Source organism: Aplidium turbinatum, chromosome 2 (genome assembly GCF_918807975.1).
Source record: "Aplidium turbinatum chromosome 2, kaAplTurb1.1, whole genome shotgun sequence".
Classification (NCBI taxonomy): domain Eukaryota; kingdom Metazoa; phylum Chordata; class Ascidiacea; order Aplousobranchia; family Polyclinidae; genus Aplidium; species Aplidium turbinatum.
This window is the reverse complement of record NC_137473.1, coordinates 51033510-51055874: the sequence shown is the minus strand read 5'-3', so window position 1 is coordinate 51055874 and position 22365 is coordinate 51033510. Positions and strand designations below refer to the sequence as shown.

Sequence of the window (22365 nt, the reverse complement as noted above, 5' to 3'; positions counted from 1 at the left end):
TTTATTTCTTACTGTAATACCAAAACTTAACAAATTTTGTTGCATATGCATATGCAAGATATCTTGCTGTAATAGCCTACTCGTATAATCTAATTTAGTAACCAACCTTGCCGTATCATTATTACTCGGAGATCAATGCCAGGCATTGTAACGTAAAACTTGAACCAAATTGCGCGTGATTAGTGTATTGTAGAAGTACCTGTACTCCTAGCGATTCTTAGCGAAGAATTCACCTTTGTTACGCTGATTCAATGTCATCAATCGTTGAAGCAACGTAAAAATCGGAAGTTTTCCTGCTTGAATGGAAGCTAAGGGATACAGTATTCACATTTTCTAGATGCGCGCTAGAATGCGCTGGAAAATATATTATTGTAACAATTGCTCGTGCTATGCAATGACGATTTGTATCGCTAGTTCCTGTGTTATTTCTCGGCGGACAAATATGACCGATCTAGATGATACTTCCCGCGGACAGCACTTACTGTGACGGCGGACATGTCCGCCGTGAATTTCGAGGCCTGAGTCTACATTATAAAGCTTGGCGATATACAATGGCAGATAGACGCAAACAAACATCAATGCTGACAAACAAACATTAGCATTTTGAATGTAAGCAATCAGTCGGCTAGAAAGTTTGCCCCCCCGGCAATTTTCAAAACCCGGCGCCTATGGCAGTTATCATAGGTGTAAGAGCCAGGGGTGCAAGTGGTGCAACCGCACCTCCAAACTTTTCAATTAGTCGAAATTTTGGGTAAATTTAATAAAAATTTGGACAAGAACTTTCAGCATGTTTCAAAAACTTCATTAAGATTGAACTTGCTCCCTTGCTCGTCGCTCACTCCCTTGCTCGTCGCGCACTGGACCCCGACCACCTCCTCCACAGTGCACTCCAGCGCCTACCTGGAGGACAGCAGCGACTGAAATCAAGACGCCCATTTGTGCCCGCCGCACAACAGCTTCTGAACAACGTTGAAGATCTTGGAATAAGTGCGGCACACTGGACGAACTACACATGGAACATGGAGTGGCAAAACAACACCTCCCGACTCCATGATTTCCTACCCGACGTCGATCCCCACCCTCCGGGAATGTCCCTCGCAAGACTTGCGTGGGTCCGGCTTAACCGCCTACGAACCGGCGTCGGTCGCTTTCGTTCAGACATGTGCAGATGGGGCCTGGCTCCCTCACCGGGATGCGAGTGTGGCGCCACAGACCAGACAGTAGATCATGTCGTCCATGACTGCCCAATCCATCAACCACCACATGGAACGCTTGGACTGAAGACCCTGGATGACGAGACTGTAGAGTGGCTGATGACATCATGCCCAAACATATAGTCCCGAAGAACAGCTCATACGACGAAGAAGAAGATTGAACTTATATTTGTTCAAATAATAGTTAAATGCAAATGTCAAATAAAATGCAACCGCACGCCTAAACTATTCAATTAGTCAAAAATTTGGCAAAATTTATGATAAAACTTTGAGCAAGAACTTTCAGCATGTTTCAAAAATTTTATCAAGATTGAACTTTTTTTTTTTGCTCAAGTGATCAGAATTATACCAGACTATTGGGAGCAGAGTAAAATTTTTTTACTGGTGACTTAGCATGAAACCACTATTTCTTTTGGGGTTGCATATTTTGGCTTGTTTTTTCAGGTTTAATTGCTTGTTTTTATAAAATAACCTGACAACACTGCTCGAGTGCTCATTTGCAATTTGCTTTTTCTTCTACGGTTTTTAAACTTTTTTGTTTTGTGCAATTGTTCTTGCTCATTTTCAGTCAGTTGACCGTTCTTGTGACATGAATTTGCATTTTAAGTTGTAGTATTTTATGCACTGGTAACTTAACACTGTATTTAGCCTGATGTGTTCCTGTTACCTGGTGATAACGTGAGCTTGTTACTTGTCAGTCTTCCATCAATCCATCATTTTCAACATCCACTAAAAAATTTACTATACTCTGTGGAAGTCGGAATGGCCCGTTTCGGTGAGTCCGATTCGGTGAGTCCGATTCGGTGAGTCCGATTCGGTTAGTCCGATTCGGTGAGTCCGATCCCTTAACGGGGGATTTTTTAAATTTTTTTTTTAAATTATCGGGTACCGTAGCCTAATTATCATTGCCGTTTTAGGGTTAGGGGTTAGGAGTTAAGGTTAGGGGTTAGAAATTAGGAACTCACTGAATCAAACTCACCGAATCGGACTCACCGAATAGTAGCAGACCCGTGGAAGTAGGCTACAAAACACACAATGGTCGCCTCATCTTCTTTCACCTTTCAAGATAATTAAAGTAAGCTTCTTTATTGCAATTTTACCAAGAATATTTAGCTTGATTATGGATTATCTTACGTTTTGTCAAATGAATGAGAAAGAACATTTAAAAAAAGACAAGTTAAATAGGTGAGTTTCAATTTGCTCCCAAAAATACTTGGCTAGTTATTTAATATTTTTGCCTCGTTGTTTCAAAATTTGCTCCCTAATCACCCCTTTCCAGTTTTCCCCTTTATTTTAAAATTTTCTACTTTAGGAACCAGTGGTTTGAGTCATACTCATAGGCTACTTAATCGCATACATGACAGCTTATTGATAAATATAAATAGCGTGTTAATAAGGTACGGTAATATAATTTTTTAATTTTGAACACCGTAAGAACACTTCTTTTGGCATGCTAAGTTCATGAAACAAGTTAAAAACGTCCACAGTGCAGCTAAACTACAACAACAACTAGTCTTTATATATATCTATGACGCTTACATACTTGAAAAAAATATGCTATTATCATAATTAGACTGTTATTGCAATGGCCAGAAGAAGAAGTCTATTACTAACATTGATAAAAGTTTTTATTACAATAATTTTAAAGGCTATATAATACAGACTTTATAGCAAAAAGTATGGTTTATTTATTAATACCGGTATATTATATTGTGTTACAGTTTTTATGGGCGCTATTCAAACCTAAAAATGTTAGTCAAACACTATGCTTATGAAAATGCTGCACTTTCTCAAGAAATTGAGAATACAGAGAACAAGCTGGTTATTGCAAAAAATGAGCGAAAGTATGTATTAGCCTATCAAAGATATTAACTTCATTTTTTTAATAAAAATTATTTAATTTTGCATTTTACTGTTTTGCAATGTTAAAACGTCACTTGGGTTATTTAAGAAGCCAAATATTTAATTTAAGAATTTATGTTCTGGTGTTGATCTACATTTCAGTTGTTTAGTCTGTGTACAAAAAAGGCTAAAAAATGATGAATATTACTTAGGCTATTAGAGTCGTATACTGGGGAAATTGTTGTTTGTAAGAGCAGTGGTTCTCAACCTGGGGTTTGCAAAGCTCTTTCAGGAAGTCCGTGAAAGTTTCTGAGTTTGCCGGAATGGCCCGTTTCGGTGAGTCCGATTCGGTGAGTTCGATCCCTTAACGGGGAATTTTTTCAATTTGTTTTTTAAATTATTGGGTACCGTAGCCTAATTATCATTGCCGTTTTAGGGTTAGGGTTAGAGGTTAGGAACTCACCAAATCGGACTCACCGAATAGTAGCAGACCCGAGTTTGCAGCATGATTGATAAATCACAACATTTAAAAGTTTGTTGTACTTTATTTGTGTATTACAGTGATTCTCAAATTGCGGCTGATGACGCCTTGGTGCATTGTTTGAAATTTCAAAGTGCGTCACACAAAGACTTGGCTACCTAACAAAAAATTAACATAAAGGAGTTAAATGTTTTTATAAGATTGGTTGGTTTTTAAATTTTTATCCTCAGATGGTCAAAGCCTCATAGGTTGTTCCTGTTAGTTTTGCATACTTGTAGAGGTTTTTGACGCAAGGCCGGTTACTGAGATTAGAAGAGTGAAGTTTTCTGATTTTTGAAATTTTTTTGCTGGGGAGATATTTGATCCACTTGGTTCCACTTAATTCTTTTGAGGCAGCAGATTGTTCATCAATGCTTAACTTAGCACTGACAGTTTTTCCGAGACTGTGAGTACAACAAAATATTGATTAGAAATGAAAAAAATGAGAATTTTTTTTAAAAAATATAAAAAGTTCTATCCTTTTTAATAAAATTAATATAAAAACATGAAATCAGCATACACAGTACTGATTTTTGATCCTATGTGCCAACATATAGCTCTTCAGGCCTCGAAATTCGTTTTTGCTGACGCCGGACAAACGTGTCCGGTCTGAGCAGCTATCTCGGCGGACAAATTAAGTCTCACGGCGGACATACCAGTTTTAACGTCGATCGTCATGCCTAAATCACTTTATCTTGATAATTCTTCGCCATTTGAAAAATATAGCTACGGTTTAAAAGGTTTTTTAAAAATTTCAGCAAAGTCACTCTGAAAGGCTTTCATCAGACCAACGACATGCGCTTGAAGAGTCAAAGCGCCGTATAGCTGCTTAATACGCCGCGTAACTGATTAACTTTCACCGAACGAGGTCGTGTGGCTTCTTGCATAACAATGCTCTTGGCACGAGTCGGAAGAATTCTACACTAACGCTCCTATTTTCTGCTTTGCAAAGTTTCACTAAGGTTTTTCCCTTAGGTTTAATTTTGCGTGTCATGTGAGCAAAAGTGTAATTTCCCTAGGCCTTTTCTTTCTCACTGTAATACCAAAACTTAACAGATTTTGCTTCATCTTACTGTAATAGCCTACTCGTATAATCTAATTTTGTAACCAACCTTGTTAATATTACTCGGAGATCGAAGCCAGACATTGTGACCTAAGACTTGAACTAAGTTGCATGTGATTAGTGTTGAAGTACCGGTATTCCCAACGATTCTTAGCGAAGAATTCACCTTTGCTACACTGATTTAATGTCATCCATTGTTGAAACAATGTAAAAATCGAAAGTTTTCCTCCTTGAATGGAAGCTAAAGGATACAGTATTCACATTTCTAGATGCGTGCCAGAATGCGCGGAAATTATACTCTAGCAACAATTGTTCGTGCTATGCAATGACGATTTGTATCGCTAGTTCCTGTGGTAGGCTATTTCTCGGCGGACAAATATATATGACCGATCTAGATGGCACTTCTCGCGGACATCACATGCTGTGACGGCGGACATGTCCGATGTCCGCCGTGAATTTCGAGGCCTGCTCTTAATAACTTTATCAATGGCATCAGTCGTCACATTTCCTTTAGGAGAATTGATATGCCAAAATTTTAGATATTATACAATTTTTTTGGTGTCAGCGACCTCTTTAGAGGCATCAAAAGGTGTCTGCCAAGACAAACGGGTTGAGAACCACTGTGTTGGAGCTTCAGTGTATTCTTCATGCTACTATCTAAACCTTCATAAATGCCAAGTGATTTAATTCGTAGTTTTGTAAAAAACACTTAAGAACAATACCATAGTGCAGAAAACACTTCGGTTGTCTGAAGTGAAATTGACAGAAAAGCCTATTTTTGTTATAGACTGAAATTATTTTTTTAACAAAGCTACTAATATACATACATACCTACTGCATATTGTACATTTAGATGCTTGCTGAGGAAACTATTGCAGTTTGAAAAGCCAGAAAACAAGACAGCAAAACTTGTTTCCACAAAAGCTTCAGTTTCTCATGGTTAGTACCAAGTGCCTTACATAAGAAATCTATAATTTGCAAGATGCTGCTTTATCTGGAAGTTATTGATTATCAATTTGATGATCTTGGTCTACAATATATATTTTTTTTTTGTTAATGTACATTTGTGGCAGTAACAATCTTTACAATCTAAACTGCATCATGTGGAAAGTGTAGCTGAAAAGTTATTGTCATGGTTTTTATAATTAGTTCGTTGCTAATATGGAAATACTGTAGCATGAGGTAAAAGTGTATAAATAAACAATATTTTGATTCAATATTGGTACGGTATGGTACCATAAAGCGCTGATATTTGACAAAAGCAACACGAATATATCTTTTTTTAATTACAATGCGTTACTAAACAATTCGTATTTGAAATGTGTTTTGAACAGCACAATAACGTTTTGCTCTTAATTTATTTTTGAAAAGTGACCAATTAGTTACCATGTTTTTGGTTTAATCATACTTTCAAGTCTTTGTACAATGCAGGAAAAAGTTGAAACACAATCCATGAGGTCTGATGATGACAACACATTTTGTTAGTTTGTTTTTGTATAATATGGTGCTTTTAGCCTATGCTATGCAGGATGCAGTTGACGCTTGAGGATTTTTGTACAGAAAGTTGCCCACCTGAAGAAAATAAACAAAATTCTCAAGTTGCTTCTGAAAGTGCAGAATTGGATAATGAAGAAACCACTGTCCATGGAGCCAGTGCTGATGCAAGCAATGTGCGCTTATTAACAACACTTATACCAAACCAGTGAAGGAATGTGTGGTAGAATGGAGGCACAAGTCTATTCTGTTGATCTCTACACAGCAGGATATATATATATAGAGGAAGTATCTTTGCACCAAACGGTTTTGTTCCATGTTGAACTGAGACATGCTTTTTAGTGTGTGACGTTGTTAGGGAAGTGAGAAATGCATGTCATATTCACTCGACAAATCTATGAGTCAACATTTCTGTTTGTGTTAAGCGTTATATCGAATGTCATCATGCCACACTTGTGTTGTGTCTTAACGCTCTGCTTTGGCTACAAGCCACTGGAGTGCAGCCCTACACCTGCGCTATGGCTAAGTGCGGAAAATAAGAAGACCTTTTCTGTATGGGCATGCTGTGACTTTTTGAATTAATTCTGTGACTGTGCGTGCAAAATCAATCTTGTTATTCAAACTTTCCTTTTATCAAGCTTTTTTTATTATTGTATCACGATGTAGTCAGTATAAACAATTGAAATAGTTGTTAAATTGCGTGCGGATGAGTTTCAAAGATGCTTAGTAAAACTTTTCAGTGCCAGTTTTTTCATTCAAACATATCACATGCATTGATCAAATATGTCAAAAGCCTAATGTTTTTGAATAGCGTTTTTTGTAGCTAATTTTGGAAGGCCGTATTTTAAAAGTTTTGCTGTACCGTACATCTTCTAACTTTCATTGCTTTAAGTTTAAAAGAGTTTTTGAAGTTGGTGCAATTTGCCATGAAAGAAGCAAGTATTCTACTTTAAAATTGTATGTTTCTGTGTTGATACAACCAGGCGATTTTTTACAGCGATGATTTTTGAAAGTAAGCAAAACATAAATAATCTTACTATGAATTGTGACACTTCATGGAGCAAGTATTTCCAGGACCTTCATACATCCGGAATGGCCCTGTTCGGAGAATCCGATTCGCTTTATTTGTTCGCTACCGCAAAATGACTTCGGACCTTTCTAAATTTTCAAGAAAAACAAGCATTTTGTATACAATGAAATTTTTTAATAAAAACTATCGACCTTTCCTAATAATTTGTCATATTGCATTATTATAACCTTCTTCACATTTTTCACAATCTTCGCATTGTTAGTCACAATGTTTATTGTTACTGGTATGATCTGATGTAAAACGCACAGCTACAAACCTGGCGTAAATTTTGGTAGAAAGGTCCGAAGTCATTTTGCGGTAGCTGTATACTAGCTGAGGATGCTATGGCGAAATCGATTCTTAGTAAATTACACTAAGAGGTTAGATTGTTGCGCAAATGCCAGCATTTGATGAATGCAATATAGCTGTACCAATCCGATTTGAAGACAGCCTTTTTCGGAGAAAACCTATTTGCTGATTTCTTGAGATTCAGCGATGGCTTCTGTTGATTTAGAGAATTTGTAGGGGTCATTTAGCTAGGCGTTTTTTGTGGTTACCTTCCCATACTCATGCAAACGAGACAGATATTGTTTCAATGAGGTAGATGTAAATTAGCTGATACCTTGAGGGTGTAGGCTACAGCGATTATTTTATTACACAGGAAAACAAAAAAAAATTTGAAAGGCTCGACATGTTAGAGTCTAAAATGACTCTCACCTTTTGTGCCAAACTTTTTTTGTTGGCCTGTGTTATCGGCAATTACCTATTATCGTTGATATCACAGTGGTGGATCATGAGGGGAGGGCCGATTTCATACATCTGACAAAGAAATGTAGTTGCTCTACAGGTAAAAAATTAATTTATTATGTTTTAAAAAAGCGATTGCCAGATTCGCCACAGTTGTGTCGACCGTGGTGGTAATGATTCATGCGTGACATATGTATATGAATCGCCGTTTGAGATTTTTTTTCGCTAATACTTTATTTGATCAACTTTCATTGTTGATCATAAAACGCCGTTTGACAACTGTTTATTTTTTCTCGCTGAGACGTTCTTTAACCTCTATTATATGCCAATTCCTTTGAATAAAAGGATCCCACTGGGGATTTTAGAAATCTCCGAAAAAGTGTTTCTCTGAATCGGATTCTCGGAATAGTACCAGACCGTCACATGAGGTAACTTTTGTGTCTTCCTGATTTGTCTCATCAGTGTGCTGCTCCACAGTTATCATGCTTTATTTTGTTCTCACCCAGTTAGAAAAAGTTGCAGTTTGTATTTCGTTTCAACGTCGTCGGACGGGCTGTTTCAGTCAGAAAACCAGCCCCTTTTTACATTGATTCAACGTCTTTACACGTTAAACGTCAAATCAATGTAAAAATGGGCTAATTTGCTGACTGGAGTATAACTTCGTCTACTTTTACATCGTTCAGCTGCTTAAAACCAGAACTTACTGTTACCTCACTACTTGTTTTCCTAAAGTGGCTGATGCCAAATGCAGCGCTACTACTCATTCTGCATCCATTGTACGAGTGACTGACATACTGGTGAAGCATATTTGTGCAAAGATAAAAACAATCTTGAAATTATCAATTGCCACCCTGTCAGGAAATTTTGGTGTACAAGTCTGTAGGTTTTGTTATGTACATATGACAAAAATGAATATAAAAGTAGTTACCATTGCCAACACATATCTGCGTGGCATGCGAACAAGAGCTCCTATCAATACTGAGAAATGCTTGTTTTGTGGAAACACACTTCCTAAGAAAAGGATTATCGCAATGTCATTCAAGAGACTTTTTCACGCTAGCACGCGTGGTATTGTATTGAAAAAAGCGTGTAGTGTACCCATTTACTCTTTCACGAACTTTGCACAAAACCCCTATAACTATTGTCAACGGAAGTACAGCACAAGTGGTGGCAGCAGCGATGACGACTTGAACTCTATGGATATTGATTTGGAATTTGCAACCGATACCTCGCTGGTAAATGCCGATGAAAATGTCTTTGTCATCCAGCCTTTTGACGAGAAAGGTAAGTTTTTTGTGCTGTTTAATATCTTTATGTTTCATTCACGAGAAAACTACTGGTGCTAAGCTGGCAATGTTGTACTTATATTTATCCAATGTTGTTGGTATAGTTTTCAAATTAAAATTTTAACCCTTGATGGTAAATTTTAGCTTCAAATTATTCAATACTCATAGTTTAAAGCTTACATTTACTGTCAAGGGATCGAAGCTTATTTTCGTGCTTAGGTGCTGATGTCTTCCTAAAAACCTCATTCTATCTTATTGGGCCTTAACTCCGGAAATTTCATATTTTATCTGCCTTGTCCAACAGTTTGCTTTCCACTTTAAATTTGTTTGTAAGTATCGACCAGGGCTGTGGAGTCGGAGAGGTTTTGGCGTGTCTGGAGTGGGCCAGTTATAAACTGAGTAGTCAGAGTCGTATATTTTTCGTCCAGCTCCACAGCCCTGGTATCTGCGCTTTTGTTTGGTGAAATGACTTGATAGTTTCACTTTGTTTAGACAACGTTGACGTAACCACGCCACAGCTGCAGTTGGATGAGTCCATCGCGTTGGTGGAAAGTTTACCAAATTGGAAAGTTGTCGGTCAAAATTTGTACCCTTCAAAGTATGGCGTCAGATTTATATTATCCCTAACACTCAACCCATATCCTAAGCAGCAAAATCCTCGTCTGCAGACGTTAAATCAATGTAAAAATAACGGATTTTGCTGCCTAGGATATCACTGTAGTTGTATAATCAAATATAGTTATTACTATCTGAATCCTTAACAGCCTGTTTCACCTTTAACGGATCATCAGAAGGGTCTTATTCAAATAGAATCTGTATTTGTACTGTAGTAGAGAATCTGTACTGTAGTTGTATATATTTTATCTTATTACACTGGCTAACCACTCACAAAAATCTTTTGACATATTTTATAATCTATTTTTTGTGACTGTTTTCAGAAATACAAAGAAACCTTTTATTTTTCAAAAGAAAATTTTTGATCAATTAGAAAAAGCAATCAAAGCCAACTCCAATATAACAAGCTTGTTCGTCAGTGTGGAACAGCTAACACCAGTCCAAAAGAGCAATTTCGAAGAGATTTGTGGCATCGAAAAGATATTTGACAGGTATGTTTTTCACCATTTTCTTTCGTTGACTAATTTTCAACTGGTAAAAGCTTGCTGCAGAAAAAATTCGGCGGTATCTTTTGTACAAATAAAACTGACTTGTTAATTTAAAGAATGTTCAGAATGATTAAGATCAATAGTGGAAATACCTCATTTGGCTAGGCATCACTCACAACGGGTCTGCTACAATTCGGTGAGTCCGATTCGGTGAGTTCCTAACCTCTAACCCCTAAACCCTAGCCCTAAAACGGCAATGATAATTAGGCTACGGTACCCAATAATTTTAAAAAAAAAAATTGAAAAAATCACCGAATAGGGATCGGACTCACCGAAACGGGCCATTCCGCTCACAACAGTATTTCAAAACAAATTCATACCGCTGTAGCAGAATGTTGTGGAATTTTATGAAACTAACTCTCGTTAGACGGTTGTGTCTGAGGTTTTACAATAAATATCTTGCTGTCATTCAGATACACCTTGGTTCTACAAATCTTCAAGCTAAGAATCCGAACAAAACAAGCCAAACTTCAAGTGGCTCTTGCTGAGATCCCGTACATTAAGTCTAACGTTTCATCCGCCATCTTAGCCCCGAATTCCAATCATCAGTGAGTTTAAAACTTGGCTTTACGTTGCATGCATCGCAACACAGTAATATTGTTAATTCTCGTTAAAGAATAAAACTTTTGCCGAACTATCGTGTCTTTGACAAGTGTAGATACAAACGACCTGTTTTATTCTGATGCAGGCAGGTTCGCTGTGGCGGTAGCGGTTTGACACGAGCTTTTATACTACAGTTCCCTAGTCATGTGCTACGACGTATGGTGTTGTAGTCAGTTTGTCGTTGTTTTAAATATTTAATCTCCATACAGTGCTTTTGTTTATCGTCTAACTAACTTCTCAACATAACATTATTCTACGGATATATTACGTATGTGAAAATTAGAAACATCCCAGACAGCAAAGTCTGTCTTTTTTACATTGTTACATGTATATGTATAATGTACATTTTGTAACGTAAAAATGACAGATTTTGCTGTCTGGGATGCTTGTGTTTGCGGTAAGTTTCTGCCTACGCAAGAAAAAAACAAAGCTCTTCTCTACATCTTGCTGATCCTGTCTGGTTACATTTGTTGCTGTGTGCAACCTGGGCAGAGGGTAATACAAGAATAACGGTTAGTTTTATGTCATTTTTCTTTTGACTTCAACACTATACAGACATGAGGGCTATGTATCAGAAACGTACCAAGAGAAGTTGCGGATGGAATTTCATGCCAAGGAGCGAAAGTTGCGAAAACATTTGCAGCTTCTAAACCGCAATCGTTCGGCCCATCGAGTGCACAGGAAGAAGACTGGTGTGCCTGTAGTCGCAGTTGTTGGATACACCAATGCAGGTTCTTCTTGACTATACTATAGTTAGTAGGCATTTTGGGACGTGTAAAAGGTAGACTGTCTTTTGATGACAATGTAACATGTGTGGTGTTGGGTAACTTGTGAAAAATATGGATTCATTTCTGTAGATTTAGCCATTCACGTGTATTTTATCATCTGATAAAGTGGTTTTATGAGCGAATGGGTATTTGAAAGCTAAGCTATACTATTTATTGGGTGACATTCAATAAATTTTGCTTGTTTACTCCTAACCGCAAACCATTTTGGTTTAAGGCCTTGTGTTAGCTGTCATTTGACATAACCACGTATCTTCATTCATATGCTTATATTTCCAGGTAAGACAAGTTTGATTAAAGCATTGACGGAGTCAGAGAGAGTTAAACCCAAAGACCAGCTCTTTGCAACACTTGACGTCACTGCTCATGCTGCCATGTTTCCAAACCAGCTTCGGTACGTTCGATTTAAATGGAGTTATTTGCGTAGATGTCATTTCCTTGTCACGTTATCTTAGTTTTCACAAAAAGAATGAGCGATTTCCAGCAAACAAACGCAACTTTTGCCTACAAAATCTCTTTTGAGGTTCACTGTAGAACTTAATTAATTCTATTATTGAACATTTCGTAACCCCACTCCAGTGTAGCGCTATGTGTCTCAGTAAGCTGAGTATTTTTTTCGAGTTACGAGCAGCTGACTGGATGATCAAGTGGTCTTTCTCTGCTCCTAGCTTACCAGATTGAAGTGTTCAAAACTGAGCGTATCTACTTCAGCGTTCCTCTATGTTTGTAGATTGTATGTTATTGTCTTCTTCGTATGAACCTTCTTTGCCACTCCAAGTGATAATAGTTATTGTAAATTGTAAGCTTATTGTGTACTATTCTAGAATCTGGTTGGTAAATAAAGTTATTTCTCTTTCAGGTACATCCTAATCGACACGGTGGGATTCCTATCGAACCTACCTCACGCTTTATTCGACGCTTTTTCAACCACCATGGAAGACATGCTCCAAGCGGTCTGTACTAACTGTACAGTCAGTAAGGGTTGTCATTTTTACATCTTCACATCGCTAAACGTTGAAACCATGTAAAGATGGCAACTTTTTCCAACTTGATCTGCCAATATTATTTTCGTAAAGTTTGGTTTGCAGATAATCAGATAGAGTTGTAAATCTTTAGACCTCTGCAATCCTGATTGTTTCTCTGTGCAATCCTAATTGTTTTCTCAAAAACAACTAAACTCATTTGACTTCACACTATATGAGCAGTTGAACACTGCGGTAGCCTATGCTTTTGTGCAGGTATTTAATCGCACCAACGTAATGGAAATACTTTACCAATAAAATTCAGCAACTGGAATTACTTCTTTAGGACGTCATCGTGCACATTCGTGACGTAAGCCATCCCGACAGAAAGAACCAATTGCGGAACGTCCTTGAAATTCTCTCCAACATGAGGCTCGACAGTGAATTGCTGCAGAACGTGGTGGAAGTTAGAAACAAGATCGACATGATTCCTGAAAGGTTGGTCCATTTTTACATTTGAATAAATGTATATAAAGGTTGATTTACTGTCTGGATGGTGGTAATTCCGTTAGAGTTTTCTTTTTTGCACTCTGAGATAGCAAAGGTTTTACTTTTTCACCAACCTTGGACAGGTGTATAACCCGAGAATTACACTGAGACGCTCCTAAAAGCAGCCAATCTTTGATATCATAGTTTTAATCCAAGATACGTAAATCTTCATACTGCGGGTTTCCCTAACGTTGCCTTCAGCTGATGATCCTTCGTGCAGTGCAGCGATTATAACGATAGACTACATAACTTTCAAGTTAAAATGTATGTCATACATTTGTTTTCATCTTTTAATGGGCAACATTTGATGCTGATGCTTTTCATTCACAAGATCAGTTTATATCTTGACGAAAGCCGTGGTAACGAATTTCGAAGTCATTTTTTAGTCGTAGTACCTTCAATCTTCTCAAAGACTCTCGGCCGCCTCGGACGTTGTGTAGTCATCGATTAACTGATGTTTTTGTTTTTTATCATAACATTTTTGGTTTGACATGTTTCACTCATTGGAAGTAAGAATACTTGAAAAAAGACTAGTTTGACAAGTATTTAAATAGAGCTTTTGTTTCAGCGATTTTTCACCTTCTAAAGTTGTCTTTCCGAAGCTCAAGAAAGCTGTAGTTAAACCTGGCAAGACAGATCTCCGTCCGATAGTTGTCTGCCCCGTGTCGGTAACTCGGGGTGACGGTATGCCGGCGCTGATTGAACAGCTGCAAAATGTCGTCATGCAAGTAACCTGTCGTAACCGGTTCGAACTGGTTGTGCCAGCCGCCGGTGAACACCACAATTGGCTCAGGAAGAACTGTGCTGTTGAAAGTGTGGCCGGCGAAGGCGACTTCAAGCTCAGGTTACTCGCTGTGCTCACTCAGGCGCAGTTGAACAAATTCACTTCTACATTTGATGACGTTGTTGTTTTGAGAAACTTAGGCGAAAAAAATACACAACCGGTGACGTAGGATGATGTTTTGTTTTTGTGATGCTTTGAAATTGATCCACATGAGGTTTAAAATCTAGTTGACATTCAATTTTACTTGATCATGTTGACACAAATTTCTTTTTAATTTTGCCTGGGTGCGGTGCTTGAATTTATTATGTACATTATTATGCAGTGCTTTGTTGATAAAATATTGCAAAATATTAACCGTCATTATATTTCTCTTGTGGAAGGCTACTCACGTAACTTACTTTCCTAAAAGCAACGAAAGTATTTCAAAGCCATTTCTTAGTGTGACTGAGCCTGAGCGTTTAATCTTTCAACAAGCAAAACGTTTTTTAAAACTGTTTTATATTTTTTACTGTTTTTCGGCGCAAGGCATTTAAACGTTGACAAGGCCTATTTTACGGCAATAGTTCCGTTTTTTTGTTAAAATTCCACATTTTTACATTAACTCAACGTGTTGGAAATCAATGTAAATGCTCATGTCTTCCTTGGTAGGTTGTTGTTACTTTGCTGTTACTTAACGTTTATACAACCACGACCACTTTATCTCCGCGTCGTGATGGTGTTAGTCTTTTCAGCCCCTCGCTTGTTGATGGTTTCTTGGCTCCTTCTATGGCCGGCAGTGTAATGTCATGCTTCACAGCGTTGGTGACCTCTCGTTTGGTCTGGCTAAATCCTTCCATGCCGTAGCAATCGTTGTAGTGTGAAGTCGGTACAAACGCAGTCATTGAGTTCGGAACTGAAAGAAAATATGTAGACCATGTTCTGCGTCAATTTTTTCGCACTTTATAACATAGCTTGCGTCCGGTGCTGACACTTTATGTTATACGACATATACGTATTATCTTACCGCCTTGTCATAGCGAACATAAGTGGGGAACAAATTTGATAATGACCAAAATAAGGTATAAGTTGTCGAGTGATACATAGGACCAAGAGGCTTGACCTAGCCTAATGAAATACTGTACTTTGCAAGACCTCTCATTTATATTTTGCCAAAATTGTGGCTAATGACTTTATGTTGGCTGTTTCTTCGTCCTGGCAAGTTAGTTTGAGTCAGCGCAAAGGAACGCGTTTCAAGTAACTAATTCTGCATGTTCGTATAACTTAAGAGAAAATGAGCTTGTGAAACTAATAGTAGCCTAATCATTGGCTATTTAATTTATTCAATCAACATATTTGAAAAACCGTCCCGATAGCTCGGTTGGTTAGCGCGTGACTTCTGGAACGAAGAAGCTTCAAGATCAAGGGGTGTGCGCTTGAGCAACGCACGTTGAGGATTGCTCTTCATTCAGCGGCATTTAATGGATGGAATAGTTTCCTGGCAACAAGACTTCAACAATCGGAAACTGCACTCTGCCAATCTCAGTGACCGGGCCAGCGTCAGTGATTTAAAGCTTCTACAAGTATGCGAAACTGCCAGGATTAAGCTCTTCAAGAAGCTTTCCGGGGATGAAGATTCAATGAAAAAAAATCCAAAAAAGTGTAATTTAATATCATTTTTGACTCGATAACACAAATTCGTGAAGTTTTCAGCAAAGAATATTCTGCAATCGATAACTTTGATAAAGTCAATTTATTCGGCAGCAGTGGTTAGCGCGTTGGGCTCGCAGTCGAGAGCCTGCATGTTCGACTCCAGCCACCCGTACCTGCTGTTGTTTCTCTGGGCAAGAAACTTTACGATAATTGCCTCTACCCAGTGATCGCTTTCGAGTAAGGGAACGTTCAAATATTACGTAACGCTTTCTTCCGAATTTTTGACCCCCCCTCCCCCATGTAACGCTTTTTCACTACGAATTCAGCACAAAAAACTACCATTCCGTAATCGAAAGCGTTACGTAACGTTTTGCTTGAACCCCCTCCCCCTCGATGTGACGCTAACGTAACGCTTTGCATAACCCCCCCTCCCCCTCGAAGGCGTTACGTAATATTTGAACGTTCCCTAATGGGTAGTACCAAATTTAAGTCATAAGTAGAGTAGACAACCGGAAACAGACATTGCCGTCGGCTGCAGCGTGGGTCAGGTGTACGTCGGAAGGCGTGGGTCAGGTGTACGTCGGAAGGCGTACACCGATGCATAGCGCTCAAGTCCGCTTTCCCGCAATGCAGGATAAACAAACAAACAAAATATATTCTTCCTGGATTGGCTGGGCAGGTTAATCTGTTTGATAACTCACCAATCCCAGTGACCGGTACGTCCTTATGTGGTGTGTGCCCGTACCGGGTCGTCTTCACCATTCCTGCGAACTCTTTCGGCACCGCGGTCGGCCATTGGAAGCATTCGCGCTGTATCGTGTTGCGGGTGTAACTGGCATCTGGTTGGTGGCGTTTCTCTAGGTGGTCCTTGCGGTCTAAATTTTTCAACGACAAAACTCGGTTAACCTTTGTGTGAGGTAGGCTAGTTTATTTTTAAAAGGTATCTTGTTTTTCCAAGGTAAGCGTATTAGGTATTAGAGTCAGGAAAATCCCTTGGTGCTAAGTCCAAGTTATCAATGGCCCTGATGCCGAATCAGTCTATCAATGCCTGGAAAGTAACAAACGCAATTACAAAATTGTACAAACCTTGTGTACTTTTGTGGTCAGTTATCATATCATGTTCGTGTCTGCAGGAGAAGTTTGTTGAACCTAAGTTTGGACACTGAGTTTAATGAGTGGTGCACATGCAGGCTACGCTAAAACACTATCTCTGGCTCTTTATAAAAGCCAGTGAAAGAACAATAGGTAGGCTATGCCTTTAAAAACTGCATCTACTCTTAAGGACGTCAGAGCTGCTGATACAAAAACCCTTGTGCACAGGGCCGGATTAAGAGTAGGCCTACTGTAGACCTAAGGCTGTTTACTAGAGAAGGGCCTAATTTAGCAAACTAATGACACTAAACTCAATTTCGGTAAAAGTGGCACCTACGTGGTTTTGGAAATGGGCTCTTCATATGTCTTGAATTAACTCAGTCAATCGTTTTTAAGCAAAAACTTTAGCCTATACTGCAGGCTACTGGATCTGTAGCCTATCACTATCATCCTTACAAAAATTTAACCTTGAAAAAATTGAGGGCCGAAGTTTTCCAGGGCCTAAGGCTATAGCCTTATTAGCCTAATGGTTAATCCGGCCCTGCGTGTGCAGTAGTAGAGAGCTGTTGAAACACCATATCATAGCCTACGACGCCGTAGCGGGGATTGTCAAACCGCCGTAAGTCTAGGTTGGTCTCAGAAGCGGTGGAATTTAACAGATAGGTAAACTGAGTTTAGAGAACGCTTTCACTTTCGTCTCTACTAGTAGGCCTATGCGAAACTACCAGGAATAACCTATCAAGGCTTTGTCAGTCTGAGAATAAAGGTTCAAAAACCAACCAACCACTGAATTTAAAGATTTATAGGTTAGTTTGCGACTTTGAGTTCGTTTGTGGACAACTTTGTAGTGTAGTGAAGGGTAGGCTAAGTATGCTTAGACGTCAACTTACGTAAATGAGGCAGAGAAGTGGGGGACCTCATTAGCGCCATGAGCCGATTAGGATTCCATATTCCAAAAGTCTGAAATTTGGTGTACAGTGTATAAAAATTAAGCTGAAGCAAATATATTTACAGTAGGCCTACCATTCTCATGAAAAGCCTGTTTCACTTTTGTTCAAATCAAGGCCCTTTCGTGCCAGTCGCTCAATTTCTGTTCAACGAAGCTGGCAAACAAAACATCTCTACGGCTAATTAGGAGGACCATTGGAAATCAACTACACTCCATTTATTTATCGCCGACACACGTTCCATTGCGCTGACGCTATCGATGCAGGGGTAGGTAGCCTACGCCTTAGACCTCTTCGTAGCTTACCGCCGACAGGCTTTTCTCTAAACCATACACCAATGGAGAATGACCTTTTCCTCTTCTTGTGAATGTGGTGCACTGGTGCTGAGGAACAGACCGCAGACCACATCATTAACGATTGTAGGCTACCATCTTCAACTAACTTAGCCCAACGAAATGAAAGATATTCGTGTCTTTGATAAAGAAACCAAAGACTGACTGCTCTCTAGCAGCCTTCCAGTCAGGCCCGGATTTAGGGGGGGCAGAGGGTGCAGGTGCCCCGGGCCCCCCGACTTTTGAAGGACCCCCCTACGTGGAAAAAATGTGATTTTGTGTTATTTTTTTCCTTTCAGCTTTTAAAATTTCTGCAAAATGCTGTGCAGTGCTGGATTAATGCTACTGTAGACGTAGAGGTGGTTTCTTTGCACGGGGGCCCCCCGATCTAAAAGTGCCCCGGGCTCCCCATCATCTAAATCCGGCCCTGCTTCCAATGTAGTCCGGAGTCCGAAACATTGTAATTCTGGAGTAGTAAAAGAATAAGCTCTCAGCCTCAGAGGTAGCCTACATACGACGACGACTTATATTGAAATCCTCAAAATGTTCTTATTTAAGTAGAATATTAATAAATTTTTTATAACTTATATTTTTAATTGAATAAGAAGCTTCTGAAAATTCTAATTAAGCTTAGGGTGAAAACGCCTGTTAAGCTTTTTAGGGGTGCAGCAATTAGCCCACACTTGCTTGAATTCGCATTTTTTGTTTGAATTTGAGCACTCTTTTTGTACCGGTAGTGTTAATTATGCTTATTGTAAGCTAGATCAACTGCGATTAGACATGTTGTCTACATATAGCCTACTAGTCTACTTTTGTTTATAAAATAAAAATTAGACTAGCCTATTCGGCTACTATTATTGTGTGGAGTTTTAAAATTTTTGAATAGACCTTAGAGCTTACACCTACATCTTTTTTTCTTCAGTAGGCATATATAACATATCATCAACGTGACTACGACAAGGATGAAAAAATCCACTGGGGTTTCTTCTTTTGCCCACGCCTCTGGCCGGGAAGGCAACAAAGAGCTCTCTGGGGTAGCTCAAAGCAAAACTGGGTTTCCGTTTCATTCACGTTTTGCATCAAACACAGCATTTCTGATTGATTGATTGTAGGAATGCCAATCCTCAGACTGAGAAAGTCTCATCGGAAGCTTAACAATACCAGTTTAGCACAAACTACTTGTAAAGGCTTGAAGCCACTGATGCAGGCTCGGTCACCGCAGGTTGACAAAGCAAGGTTTTTGTTTGTTGAAGTGTTGTTGTCAGTAAATTATTACAACCACTTGGTAGGCTACTAGCTGTCCTTGAAGTGCCTTGTCATAACTCACGAACAGAGAGTTAAATCATTGTTGCTTCCTTGCCCTTTCTTTCATTTGCGTCAAAAATGTGCCAAATCCCCCAGTCGATATTTCGTAGTTACATAACCAACACAAACGGCTATGTCACTGATTCTGACAGCTTGCTATAAGGCCATTAGGCCTATTTTAGTTTCAGCATAAAGCAATCCAATGTTTTACCACCAGTTGCCAATCTAGGGGGGCGATCGGATTAATGTAGACCTATACACATCATTGTGTTTTGTTAATATCGCCTTCCCTAAAGCTACTTGCTGCCTGCTGGTTCCATCCTTGTTAATCCCATCAAATAAAATTTAATGTTTTGACTTAGCCTACCGTACCTGATTATAGCGGTTGTAGGGGCTCTGATACACTAATCCCAATGGTTGCGGATTGATACGTCTGGTAGGGGAATGCAATCGCAGAGGTTCCACAGGTTTCGCTTTCACAGCTTCCTCAACCCGACTTTTGAAGCCAAAATCGGACATTGTTACACTTTTGGGCAATTTACTGCCTTTTGTGTATACATTCGCCATACTTGATTTGAGCGGTCAGAAACGCTGAAAAACTATAACTTTTTATTAATTGTTAAACCAATCAACAGTTAACATTATCCTACTTGTCCTTTTTACCAAAAAGTTCTTTCCCTTTTTTTCTAACATGGTTTAAAACGGGACATTTGACCTACCGATACCGTACCGTAGGCTAAATATGAGAATAGAAAATAGTAGCCTACAAACAAATGCTTTTAAACTCTTTGCAATCAATCACCGTTAAGTTTACTGCTTGATTTGAGAAGAAAAAATGCTTGTTGCTATCATACTAGACATGTAGCCACGGGGGTGCTTTAAGGGAGCAATCCCCCTCAAAATTTATCTTGCTTTCCCAAAAAATATTTTAATACTACTACCACGTTTTAATGACATTGTATTACATGTTGAATGACGTTACATAAATGTTTGGCTGCATTCAGTAGCTACACTTTTAAATAAACTCTTTATTTCAAACATTGAAATATTTGGCCCTATAACAGTATTGTATTTGCCTCCTAAATTTATTTTCCGCTACTTCACCGTATCATACATTCAGTTAAGTAACAGCAAAGTGTTAAACTCTCCTCTGTCGTAACTGCAGGTCTACTTTTGTTTCTGATTGGCTTGTGGGTTAGGTTGACTTCTACCTTAAGCAGCAGCAGAAAAATTCAATCTACAAAGTCTTCAATAACAATAAAGCAACATTTCAATGACTAGTAAAGCTTTTTTTCACAAATTTACTGCCCAAACAATCAAGAGACACACATTAAAAATGGTTAATTGAATATATGCACTGTCTTGTAACAACAAAAGCAAAAATAACAACCAGTAAATTGAAAATATGAGTTTAACATGAAAAGATTCATTTACTTTTTTGTTACAATTCAGACACATGCTGTGTTGTGGTCTACTCTAGCAATGTTTTTTAAAATGAATCTTTACAACGAAATGCCATGAAATGTTTTACTTTTGTGCTGAAAAGGAAAAGGTTCTTTGTCTGACACCCATTGTCTTTTTTTCAAAATTACATATTTGCTGCGGTAGTTTTGTGTAAAGCAAAAACACTATGCTACCAGACTAACTAATGCCGCTTATCAACCTCTAATAAGACTGATTTATACCGATAAGTAGACTAAAAAATTGAGAACACAACGAGCCAAGATATCAACAATTGTAGTGTGACAACTCTCTTTCTTTAGTGGTGGACGATCTTCTGTTGAAGTGCATGTCAATGGGTGGCGGATTTACTTTAACTTCTCATAAAATTGAACATTTGCATTTACGGAATCAAAGCGATTTATCATGCCAGTCACATGGGAGACAATATAAAAGAGCAATATCAAATTAACGTACGGATCAAGCGGTCACAAATGGCTACGGATCAAGCGGTCGCAACTGAAGAACAGAAAGAAAAATATATACAATATCATAAAAAAAACAAAAAGAAACGATAAAACAAAGGTATTAATGTATATATAGTGAATCCCAATTTCGTTAAAACTAAAAAGTACAAAATAGTTCTAGGCTGCAAACGAAATCTATGATTGGGACATTAGGCTACATTGCAGAACACAACACTTCGTGTAACCACTGTTCACTCAGGGGCGTTAATTCGATCTATACTCGATCCCATTACTTTTTTCACGTTTTTGGAAGCTGATTTTCAATAATAAAACACATACATTGTTTCAAAAAATTACCAGCTTGATACATTCAATGAAAACTTCCACATAGGCAATCGAAAGTTGGCCTAAAATCTTTAGACCGATAGCGTAGGGAATAACAAAAAAAAAACGGATAAAGTTTCTCATTTCCTATTCTAAAACTGTAAATCTATGTGAGTAGTTCAGCCAGTAGCCTACTTTGTCCCTAAGTTCGAGCTGCAAATACATCAAAGATAAAAGATTATTTGAGCTTTAAATTAAGCTAAGTGTGGTAGTATAAAGTAGGAAAGTACAAAAAAGTCTTTCTTTTTGGAAATTCCAAGGCTACAAGGTCAACTGCAGATTTTTCAGTAATTAGAATTAATGTGTTTTTCTTGAACAAAAAATTAATCCAACAGCAAAGTATAGACAAACTTACCTGATGTTTTCGAACGTGCTTTTCTTTTCAAAGTTTTTTCATGTTTGTTTGTTTGAATAATGTTTCAAACGCAAGAACTTCATCAACACCTTGATAATTGCAAGTTCATAAAAAATTCCCCTGTATAATTTTATGACGTAACAATGGAATACTTGCTTCATTTCCTTGAAATATTTATCTAAAAAGACATCAAATATAGTTACTACTGCTTGCTAAAACCTCTAATAAAAAATCGCATAGATTCTATTTGAATAAGGATCTTTTGATGATCCCCCTTTTAGGGTAAAACAGGCTGTAGAGGTTTTAGAAAGTAATAACTATGTTTGATGTAAT

The 22365-nt window shown here is 38.3% G+C and overlaps 2 protein-coding genes and 1 long non-coding RNA gene across 6 annotated transcripts; 1 reads left to right on the top strand and 2 right to left on the bottom strand.

The window, feature by feature from the left end:
• The first annotated feature begins 2282 nt into the window (after positions 1 to 2282).
• On the top strand, positions 2283 to 14780 carry LOC145764557 (putative GTP-binding protein 6). 2 transcript variants are annotated; one of them, XM_082576180.1, is made up of 12 exons: positions 2283 to 2399; positions 2936 to 3058; positions 5493 to 5578; positions 6200 to 9233; positions 9728 to 9833; positions 10174 to 10341; positions 10812 to 10946; positions 11557 to 11732; positions 12066 to 12180; positions 12646 to 12739; positions 13095 to 13246; positions 13866 to 14780. In XM_082576180.1, the coding sequence occupies exons 4-12, from the start codon at positions 8849 to 8851 to the stop codon at positions 14248 to 14250; spliced, it is 1716 nt and encodes a 571-aa protein (XP_082432306.1). In that variant the 5' UTR covers positions 2283 to 2399; positions 2936 to 3058; positions 5493 to 5578; positions 6200 to 8848; the 3' UTR covers positions 14251 to 14780. The 2 variants fall into 2 exon arrangements, with proteins under 2 accessions (XP_082432306.1, XP_082432307.1); XM_082576181.1 differs by lacking the exons at positions 2283 to 2399; positions 2936 to 3058 and having other exon boundaries at positions 5562 to 5578; positions 6168 to 9233.
• On the bottom strand, positions 3623 to 7314 carry LOC145764559 (uncharacterized). Of its 2 annotated transcripts, none has more exons than XR_014288489.1 (2): positions 7171 to 7314; positions 3623 to 3980 (listed from the first exon to the last, which is right to left on the bottom strand). It is a non-coding gene; the product is annotated as an uncharacterized LOC145764559 (long non-coding RNA). The 2 variants fall into 2 exon arrangements; XR_014288490.1 differs by lacking the exon at positions 7171 to 7314 and adding an exon at positions 5471 to 5573.
• Positions 14455 to 22173, bottom strand: LOC145764558 (uncharacterized). 2 transcript variants are annotated; one of them, XM_082576182.1, is made up of 6 exons: positions 22033 to 22173; positions 19759 to 19985; positions 17693 to 17762; positions 16797 to 16859; positions 16412 to 16585; positions 14455 to 14973 (listed from the first exon to the last, which is right to left on the bottom strand). In XM_082576182.1, the coding sequence occupies exons 2-6, from the start codon at positions 19951 to 19953 to the stop codon at positions 14759 to 14761; spliced, it is 717 nt and encodes a 238-aa protein (XP_082432308.1). In that variant the 5' UTR covers positions 19954 to 19985; positions 22033 to 22173; the 3' UTR covers positions 14455 to 14758. The 2 variants fall into 2 exon arrangements, with proteins under 2 accessions (XP_082432308.1, XP_082432310.1); XM_082576184.1 differs by having other exon boundaries at positions 19759 to 19977; positions 22033 to 22110.
• Positions 22174 to 22365: the final 192 nt, after the last annotated feature.

What these genes read in the sequence shown, in the direction of transcription:
- LOC145764557 (XM_082576180.1), top strand. Translation starts at nt 8,849, where the DNA reads ATGACAAAAATGAATATAAAAGTAGTTACCATTGCCAACACATATCTG. An exon ending in CAAAATTTGTACCCTTCAAA is followed by an intron (nt 9,834 to 10,173) that starts GTATGGCGTCAG and finishes GACTGTTTTCAG; the next exon opens with AAATACAAAGAAACCTTTTA. An exon ending in ATCGACATGATTCCTGAAAG is followed by an intron (nt 13,247 to 13,865) that starts GTTGGTCCATTT and finishes CTTTTGTTTCAG; the next exon opens with CGATTTTTCACCTTCTAAAG.
- LOC145764558 (XM_082576182.1), bottom strand. Translation starts at nt 19,953, where the DNA reads ATGGCGAATGTATACACAAAAGGCAGTAAATTGCCCAAAAGTGTAACA. An exon ending in TGACCACAAAAGTACACAAG is followed by an intron (nt 16,586 to 16,796) that starts GTTTGTACAATT and finishes TGAAAAATTTAG; the next exon opens with ACCGCAAGGACCACCTAGAG. An exon ending in CGTACCGGTCACTGGGATTG is followed by an intron (nt 14,974 to 16,411) that starts GTGAGTTATCAA and finishes ATTTTCTTTCAG; the next exon opens with TTCCGAACTCAATGACTGCG.